A 10,191-nucleotide genomic window follows, 5' to 3' on the forward strand; every position below is an offset into this window, starting at 1 on the left:
TGCTGCTTGGCCTGCTGTGTTCATCCAGCCCTGCACCTTGTTGTCTCCAACATTCCATTAGCCTTCCTGATTCCCTGCTGCTCCTGTGTGCTAGCTGTGGTCCCAGCACTGATCCCTGTATCACCCCACTAGTCACAGGTTACTAACCTGAAAAAGAACCCTTCATCCCCACTCACTGTCACCTGGCAATTTGTCAATTCTCTATCCACACCTATATACCACCCCCAACGTTGATCCCTGTGGAACACCACTAGTCACAACCCTCCATTCTGCATCTATCTTGCCAGCTCATCCTGATACCATGTGACTTCACCTTTTGTACCAGTCTGCCATGAGGGCAGAGTACACGTGGAGTATTGTGTACAGTATTGGTCTTCAAGTCTGAGGAAGGACATTCTTACTATTGAGGGAGTCCAAGTAAGGTTCACCAGACTGATTCCCGGGATAGCCAGACTGATATATGAAGAAAGCTTAGATCAACTGGGCTTGTATTCGCTAGAATTTAGAAGAATGAAGGGAGGATTTCATAGAAACAAATAATATCCTGATGGGACTGGGCAAGCTAGATATGGGAAGAATGTTCCTGATGTTGGGCAAGTCCAGAACTAGGGGTCACAGTCTAAGAGAAAGGGGTAAGTTATTCAGGACTGGGATGAGGAAGAATTTCTTCACCCAGAGAGTTGTGAACCTGTGGAATTCTTTCCCACAGGAAGCTGTTGGGGCCAGTTCATTAGATATATTCAAGAGGGAGCTGGACATGTCCCTTGCAGCTAAAGGGATCTCTTTATTCATTCATTCACAGACTGGGGGCATCGCTGGCTAGGCAGCATTTATTGCCCATCCCTAATTGCCCAGAGGGCAGTTAAGGGTCAACCACATTGCTGTGGGTCTGGAGTCACATGCAGGCCAGACCAGGTAAGGATGCAGTTTCCTTCCCTAAAGGACATTGGTGAACCAGATGGATTTATGGTCACCATTAGATTCTTAATTCCAGATATTTTATTGAATTCAAATTCCACTATCTGCCGTGTCAGGATTCAAACCCAGGTCCCTAGAACACTATCTGTGTCTCTCGATTAACAGTCCAGTGATAATACCCTTGGCCATCACCTCCTCAGGGTATGGAGAGAATACGGGAATGGGATATTGAAATTGCATGACCAGCCATGATCATATTGAATGGTGGTGCAGGCTCGAAGGGCCAAATGGCCTGCTCCTGCTCCTATTTTGTACACTTCTATGTTTCCATGTGTTTGTCCATTTGGTCGCCCCTCTCTCCCTCTCACACAGCTCTCACTGTCCTGATGATATCCCAGCAGATTGCTGAACTCAGACCCTCTTGCCCCAATCCACTCTCTAGACATTATGTCCTATTCTGTCCTCTACCCTCACTGTCTTTCATGTTCTCAGCCATTCTCTCCATGGACTCCAGAACTCCCAATTTTTTTTTTCTATTCATTTTGTAGGATGTGAGCATCACTGCTTGGGCCCAGCATTTATTGCCCATCCTTAGTTGCCCTTGAGAAGGTGGGGGTGAGCTGCCTTCTTGAACCACTGCAGTCCTCCTGCTGTGGGTTGACCCACAAAGCCCTGAGGGTGGGAATTCCAGGATTTTGACCCAGTGACAGTGAAGGAATGGCGATATATTTCCAAGTCAGGATGGTGAGTGACTTGGAGGGGAACTTGCAGGGGGTGGCGTTCCCATGTATCTGCTGCCCTTGTCCTTCAAGATGGAAGTGGTCGTGTGTTTGGAAGGTGTTGGTCTGAGGATCTTTGGTGAATTTCTGCAGTGCATCTTGTAGATAGTACACACTGCTGCGACTGAGCGTCGGTGGTGGAGGGAGTGGATGTTTGTGGATGTGGTGCCAATCAAGCGGCTGCTTTGTCCTGGATGGTGTCAAGCTTCTTGAGTGTTGTTGGGGCTACACCCATCCAGACAAGTGGGGAGTATTCCATCACACTCCTGTCTTGTGCCTTGTAGATGGTGGGACAGGCTTTGGGGAGTCAGGAGGTGAGTTACTTGCTGTAGTATTCCCAGCTTCTGGCCTGCTCTTGTAGCCACTGTGTTAATGTGGTGAGTCCAGTTGAGTTTCTGGTCAATGGTAACCCCCAGGATGTTGATGGTGGGGGATTCAGTGATGGTAACACCATTGAATGTCAAGGGATGGTGGTTAGATTGTCTCTTATTGGTGATTATTGTCTCTTACTGGAGTACAATGTTGATAAGTGTGAGGTCATCCATTTTGGTAGGAATAACAGCAAAATGGACTATGTTCTAAATGGTAAAAAATTGCAGTACGCTGCTGTGCAGAGGGACTTGGGTGTCCTTGTGCATGAACCGCTAAAAGTAGGATTGCAGGTGCAGCAGGTAATTAAAAAGGCGAATGGAATTTTGTCTGTCATTGCTAGAGGGATGGAGTTTAAAAACAGGGAGGCTATGCTGCAGCTGTATAGGGTCCTGGTGAGGCCACACCTGGAGTACTGTGTGCAGTTTTGGTCTCCTTACTTGAGAAGAGATATACTAGCACTGGAGGGGGTGCAGAGGAGATTCACTCGGTTGATCCCAGAGTTGAGAGGGTTGGATTATGAGGAGAAACTGAGTAGACTGGGATTATACTCATTGGAATTCAGAAGAATGAGGGGAGATCTTATAGAAACATATAAGATTATGAAGGGAATAGATAAGGTGGAGGCAGGGAGGTTGTTTCCGCTGGCAGGTGAAACTAGGACTGGAGGGCATCGCCACAAAATAAAGGGAAGCAGATGTAGGACTGAGGTCAGGAGGAACTTCTTCACTCAAAGGGTTGTGAATCTGTGGAATTCCCTACCCAGTGAAGTGGTTGAAGCTACCTCGCTGAATGTTTTTAAGGCAAGGCGAGATAAATTTTTGAACAGTAAAGGAATTAAGGGTTATGGTGAGTGGGCGGGTAAGTGGAGCCGAGTCTCAAAAAGATCAGCCATGATCTTATTAAATGGCGGGGCAGGCTCGAGGGGCCGGATGGCCTACTCCTGCTCCTAGTTCTTATGTTCTTATGATGGTCATAGCCTGGCATTTGTGTGGCACGAATGTCACTTGCCACTTGTCAGCCCAAACCTGGATATTGTCCAGATTTTGTTGCATTTGTTTGCTTCAGTATCTGAGGAGTCACGAATGGTGCTGAACATTGTGCAATCGTCAGCGAACATCCCACTTCTGACCTTATGATGGAGGGAAGGTCATTGATGAAGCAGCTGAAGCACTACCCTGAGGAACTCCTGCAGAGATGTCCTGGAGCTGAGATGACTGACCTCCAACAACCACAACCATCTTCCTATGTGTCAGGTAAGACTCCAACCACCGGAGCGTTTGCCCCCTGATACCCATTGATTCCAGTTTTACTCGGGCTCCTCGATGCCACACTCGGTTGAATGCAGCCTTGATGTCAAGGGCAGTCACTCCCACCTCACCTCTGGAATTCAGCTTTTTTGTCCATGTTTGAACCAAGACTGTAATGAGGTCAGGAGCTGAGTGGCCCTGGCGGAACCCAAACTGGGCGTCACTGAGCAGGTTATTGCTGAGCAGGTGCTGCTTGATAGCGCTGTTCCTGACACCTTCCATCACTTTACTGATGATCGAGAGGAGACTGATGGGGCGGTAATTGGCCGGGTTGGATTTGTTCTGTTTTTTATGTACAGGACATACTTGGGCAATTTTCCACATTAATCGGGTAGATACCAGAGTTGTAACTCGTCAGACCCTCCTTCAGCACCCCTATTCCCCTCCATCCTCTCCCTCCCTTTGCCCCTCAGTAACAAGGGCAAAGGGTTTTTGCTGAGGACTTGCCTCCATTCCTGGCATCAGTTGTTGGGTTCTGGCTGTTTGCCAACAGCTCCTTCCCCTGGGCAATGACGTTATCCGGAGCTCTCCGTAAGCTTCCCAGTTCCTCAAAGATCGATCGATTTTCCTCAATCTGTTCTTGGATTCTCTCAGAGTCACTGGGGAATCCTGATGGTTTCTGTACTCGATCCTGGACCTTCTGCAGTGAATCAGAAAGCACAGCCACCTGCTCCAACAACTGGAAACACAACCAGAGTTAGAGTAGGAAACACAAAACACCAGGAACAGGGAGATCACAACTGATCCCTCCCGAAGGAAGACTCCTCAAGGACGTCAATCCCTCATGAAGATCGGTTCCTCAGGATGCTGATCCCTTGAGATTTTACTCTATCAATGAGGTTGATCCCTCAGGTGGATTATCCCTAGGGAGGTGGATCCCTCAAGGTGGTTGATCCTTTGAGGAGGTGGATCTCTCAGCAGGATGCTCCCTCACTCTCCTCTCACTCCTGACAGAGTTTGAGTCCAGGCCCAGGCTCTATCATAGATCTGAGGAGATTCTGTTGAGAATCTCTCATTGTTGGGAGACAGTTCTCTATAAGATACTGAGATACCTGGAGATAAGGGCGGAAGGTCTTCTCCAGTGAGATTGCTGCCTCTTGCAGTTGATGCTACAGAAGATGATAATCTTCCTGGAGCTTGGCTGCTGTGTCAGCAAAATACAGTCCATCACTGGCATTGAGTAGGGCCAACTGGGAACTGACAGAGATCAGCACAGCACACACAGGCTCATGTTCCTTCAGAGACCTTTGCAGCTGCTGCATAAAGAGGCACAACCATCAGAGACTCTGCACTCTCACATTCACTGCTGTACATGCTCACACTTACTCACTGCTGTACACACACACACACACACACACACACACACTGCTGGACAGACTCAGTCACTCACCGATGTACGCACTCTCTGCTCTACACACTCACTGCTGTACACTGCTGTACACACTTACACCCAGACTCACTGCTGTACACATCACTGCTGTACACACTCACACCCAGACTCACTGCTGTACACATCACTGCTGTACACACTCACTGCTGTACACACTCACTGGTTACACAATGCTGTATACACACTCACTCACTGGTGTACACACTCACTGCTGTACCCACTATTGTACACACTCGCACTCAATCTCCGCTTTATTCACACTGGACACACTCACAATCACTCCCTGCTGTGCACACTCACTCACTGCTAATCTGGTCATCCTCAATTCCAATTTCCTGTTTTTCCCCATAACCTTTGATTCCCTTTCCAATTAAAAATCTGTCTGTCTTAGCCTTGACCCCTTGTGTCAGGTATGACTCCACCCACCGGAGCATTTGCCCCCTGATACCCAATGACTCCAATCTTGCTCGGGGTCCTTGATGCCACACTCGGTTGAATGCAGCCTTGATACCAAGGGCTGTCACTCTCACCTCAGCTCTGGAATTCAGCTCTTTTGTCCATGTTTGAACCAAGGCTGTAATGAGATCAGGAGCTGAGTGGCCCTGGCGGAACCCAAACTGGGCGTCACTGAGCAGGTTATTGCTGAGCAGGTGCTGTTTGATAGCACTGTTACTGACACCTTCCATCACTTTACTGATGATCGAGAGGAGACTGATGGGGCAGTAATTGGTCGGGTTGGATTTGTATTCTGCTGAGCTGTTATTGTGTTTGTTACGTGTTTGCCCATTCCCCACTTTTCCATTACCTGTGACAGCTCCTGCTGTTGACTGAGGTTTTGCCGGTCGATCACAATGGGATGAAGCTGTGCTATCCGTGACTGTGTTTCTTGCAGGCAGCTGCGGAGTTCTGTGTCTGTTTCAGAAAACTGAGTGAGCAGGAAACTGGCTCTCTCCAATCCCAACAAGATCCCTGTGTTCTGCAGACTGATAGCTTCACATTGATCACACAAAGTTCGCAGCAGGGCCTGTTCACAAACAGCACGCACTCAGCAATTCCTCACAGACTATCACAAACACATGTGCACAGTATTCCATATCTGATGGGGGGTGGGGTTGGAAAATGTCAATGGACAAAGGGACCTGGGTGTCCTTGGAATCAGGGGGAGGTAGGAATGTGGATTTGAGGTGTCCATAAGATGCAGGAGCAGAATGAAGCCATTCAGCCCATTCAATCTGCTCCACCTTTCAAAGAACTCACAGCTGACCTGATCATCCTCAACTCCACTTTCCTGCCTTTTCCCCTCAATTGCCTTCCTGATAACATCTGTCATTCTCAGCCAGAAGATACTTAATAACCCAGCCTTGACAGCCCTCTGTGGTAAAGAATTCCCCAGATTCACTGCACTCAGAGAAGAAATTCCTCCTCATCTCTGTCTGAAATGGATGTCCCCTCATTCTGGGATGATGCCCTGTGATCATAGACACACGCAGAAGGGGAAACACCTTTTCCTGGTGCATCAATCCAGATGTCTTGCTATTTCGTCCTTAATTACAGATTCAAGCATTTCCCCCACTACAGAAGTTAAGCTAACGGGCCTATATTTACCTGCCTTTTGTCTAACACTTTGTTTAAACAGTGACCTCACATTTGCTGTTTTCCAATCTGTTGGAACTGCCCCAGAGTCCAGCGAATTTTGATAAATTACCACGAGCGCATTTGCTATTTCCCCTGCCATCTCTTTTAGGCCCCTGGGGTGCATTCCATCAGGGCCAGGGGACTTGTCTACCTTTAGCCCCATTAGCTTGTCCAACGTGACCTCTTTAGTGATAACAATCGTTTCTAGGTCCTCACCTACCTTAGTCTCCTTGTCATCAATTACTGGCAGGTTATTCATTTCCTTCACTGTGAAGACTGACACAAAACACCTGCTCAATGCCTTGGCTATTTCCTCATTTCCCATTATTAAATCCCCCTTCTCACCCTCTAAAGGACCAATGTTTACCTAGACACTCTTTTTTGTTTTATATAGTTGTAGAAACTTTTGCTATCTGTTTTCATATCCTGAGCTGGTTTACTCTCATAATCTATCCTACTTTTCTTTACAACTGCTTTTGTGGCTTTCTGTTGACCTTTAAAGATTTCCCAATTCTCTCATCTCCCACTAATCTTTGCCACTTTGGATGCATTAGTTTTCAATTTGATACCCCCCTTTATTTTCTTAGTTATCCATGGCTGACTATCCCAGGACAGGGGCAGCACAGGGTTAGATACAGAGTAAAGCTCCCTCTACACTGTCCCCATCAGACACTCCCAGGGACAGGGACAGCATTGGGTTAGATACAGAGTAAAGTTCTCTCTACACTGTCCCCCATCAAGCACTCCCAGGGACAGGGACAGCACGGAGTTAGATACAGAGTAAAGTTCTCTCTACACTGTGAAAGTGAATGATGTCAAATTAAGTTGTTACTTACCTGAGTAGTTTCCTGCCTGGATTGTGAACATTTCCCCAGGATCTTTTTGAAGCTGGTGAACAATTCAGCCATTCTGTGTTGGCATTGGGTTGTCTGAACTGCAATGGCCTAAAACAAATACAAGATCGGGCTGTATTATGGATCAGTGATTCACATGAAAGTACACCATTCACTGCCTCCATCTGCATCATAACACCTCTCCCGATTCCATTCCCTTGCAATATCTTCCTGCTCTCCCTGACCCTCTCCCTTTCCCTCTCCCTCTGCCACGCCCTCTCCCTGCCCGCAGCCCCCCACTTCCTGTCCCTCTCCTTCCACTCCTGCCTCCTACCTGCTTGTTGATCCTGGCACAGGGTGCTTCCGGGATGTTCAGGGATCCCAGTATAGGAGCCAATAGAAGCCCGAGGCTTGAGGTTACTCACCCAGATTCTGTGATCCCATCTACTGGATCCAGCAGCTGAGTGAGATTTCTCACCGGGATCTTTCCCTCATTGCATCCTGATTGATACCTGACCAGCTGATTGTGGGAGTGGGTGGGCAGGATTGTGGATTGCTGGGAGACTGGCAATGCTCACTGCAAATGGGGCAGCGAGTGGCAGTGTGAGTGAGATTGCAGTTAGAACATAGAACAGTACAGCACAGCACAATACAGGCCCTTTGGCCCACGATATTGTGCCGACCTATTATCCTACTAAGATCAAACTACCCTGCATACCCTACATTTTACTATCCTCCATGTGCCTATCCAAGAGTTGCTTAAAAGTCTCTAAAGTATCTGACTCCACTACCACTGCTGGCAGTGCATTCCACACGTCCACCACTCTCTGTGTGAAGAACCTAACTCTGACATCTCCCCTATACCTTCCTCCAATCACCTTAAAATTATGTCCCCTCATAAAAGTCATTTCCGCCCTGGGAAAAAGTCTCTTACTGTCCACTCTATCTATGCGTCTCATCATCTTGTAAACCTCTATCAAGTCACCTCTCATCCTTCTTCACTCCAATGAAAAAAGCTCTAGCTCCCTTAACCTTTCCTCATAAGACCTGCCCTCCAGTCCAGGCAGCATCCTGGTAAATCTCCTCTGCACCCTCTCCAAAGCTTCCACATCTTTCCTATAATGAGGTGACCAGAACTGAACACAATATTCCAAGTGTGGTCTAACCAGAGTTTTACAGAGCTACAGCATAACCTCGCGGCTCTTAAACTCAATTCCCCAACACCATACGCCTTCTTTACAACTCTATCAACTTGGGTCGCAACTTTGAGGGATTTATGGACGTGGACCCCAAGATCCCTCTGTTCCTCCACACTGCCAAGAATCCTGCCATTAACCCTGTATTCTGCATTCAAATTCGACCTTCCAAAATGAATCACTTCACACTTTTCTGGGTTGAATTCCATCTGCCACTTCTTTGCTCACTCTGCATCCTGTCAGTGTCCCGTTGCAATCTACAACAGCCCTCCACGCTGTCTACAACTTCACCAACCTTCGTATCATCGGCAAACTTACTAACCCACCCTTCCACTTCCTCATCCAAGTCATTTATAAAGATCACAAAGAGCAGAGATCCCAGAACAGATCCCTGCGGATCACCACTGGTCACCGAGCTCCAGGTTTGAATGTTGTTTCTGCAGTGTTTAACGCGGCAAGGTTTCTTTGTCAGATGTACCTTGTGATTCTGTAGCTGATCACAGACTGCCTCCTGGGAAAGTGGGACTACATTAACCTGTTTCAGCATCTCTTCAACACCACACACCCAGCACAACTCCTCCTGAAGCACCTTCTCAAGCTGCAATCAAGAAGATTTCTGACATCAATCAAATCCCTTCCAAACCCACAATCACTTCCATCTAGAAGGACAAGGGCAGCAGATACATGGGAACACCGCCCCAGCAAGTTCCCCTCCAAGTCACTCACTACCCTGACTTGGAAATATATCGCCGTTCCTTCACTGTCCCTGGGTCATTCCCTCCCTAAAGACATTTTGGGTCAACCCACAGCAGGTGGACTGCAGTGATTCAAGAAGGCAGCTCACCACCATGTTCTCAAGGGGCAACTAGGGACAGGCAATAAATGCTGGGCCCAGCCAGAGACACCCACATCCCAGAGTCAATAAAAAAAAAATCAGTGGCTTGCCTGTGAGCCACGGTGATAGAGAAAAGAGTGAACAGCAGTTCTAAAATAAGTAATTGATCAGGTCTGTTGAGAAACTGGTGAAATTTGACCTTGTCCCATTCAGTGTGATCGCAGACTCCCCTCAGGCTGACAGTGCACTGACAAGATAGTGAGGAGACATCCTTCTCTATCCTCTGTAACCAGATGTTAACCAACTTTTGATTGCAGTACGAAAGGTCAGTTCTCTCCCTCGCCCAATAACCATTTCCATTTTCTTCAATGTTAGCCTGCAGCTGAGTGAACCTTGACCTCAGGGACTGCAGCTTTTCCTTGACACTTTGGGCTTCAACTTCTGGGGAAACCATAACAAACAAGAGAAACAAAGAGAGTTTATGAGAAGAGACTGACAGTTAATGTAAAAGGGAAGCAAAATATTTCTATTTGTGTGTCAAGATATTACCAAATTAACATGTTCAGAGATGTTATTGCACACCTCTCAAGCATGTGGGGCTTGAACCTGGGCCTCCTTGTTCAGAGACAGTGACACTACCACCATGCTACAGTTGTTAGATGAGTTAACAGAGAAGGCAGGTGAGGGTAACATTGTTGATGTGATGTACATCACTTTCAAATGATATCTTATGCACTCCACGTACAAACATAACGAGTACAATCCCCCCACCCCCCGGGTACAATACCCCCCACACCCCGGGTACAATCCGCCACAATCCCCAGGAACAAGCCCCCCCACTCCCCCGGGAACAATCCCCCCCACTCCCCGGGTACAATCCCCCCTACACCCCCGGTACAATCACCCCCCCACACCCCAGGAACAAT

General features: G+C 47.7%; 1 protein-coding gene across 1 annotated transcript in view; it reads right to left on the reverse strand.

Annotated features, from left to right (window-relative positions):
• Positions 1-3,785: 3,785 nt before the first annotated feature.
• The window catches only part of LOC125487099, an 8,160-nt gene continuing 1,754 nt past the window's right edge, over positions 3,786-10,191 (reverse strand). The window contains exons 3-7 of the mRNA XM_048617143.1: positions 9,465-9,706; positions 8,909-9,028; positions 7,238-7,345; positions 5,572-5,790; positions 3,786-4,055 (exon numbers count right to left, since the gene is read on the reverse strand). Coding sequence (XP_048473100.1) covers positions 3,786-4,055; positions 5,572-5,790; positions 7,238-7,345; positions 8,909-9,028; positions 9,465-9,706 — 959 coding nt within the window. The remainder of the gene's footprint in view (positions 4,056-5,571; positions 5,791-7,237; positions 7,346-8,908; positions 9,029-9,464; positions 9,707-10,191) is intronic.

Source organism: Rhincodon typus, chromosome 2 (genome assembly GCF_021869965.1).
Source record: "Rhincodon typus isolate 14 chromosome 2, sRhiTyp1.1, whole genome shotgun sequence".
In the NCBI taxonomy this organism is placed as follows: domain Eukaryota; kingdom Metazoa; phylum Chordata; class Chondrichthyes; order Orectolobiformes; family Rhincodontidae; genus Rhincodon; species Rhincodon typus.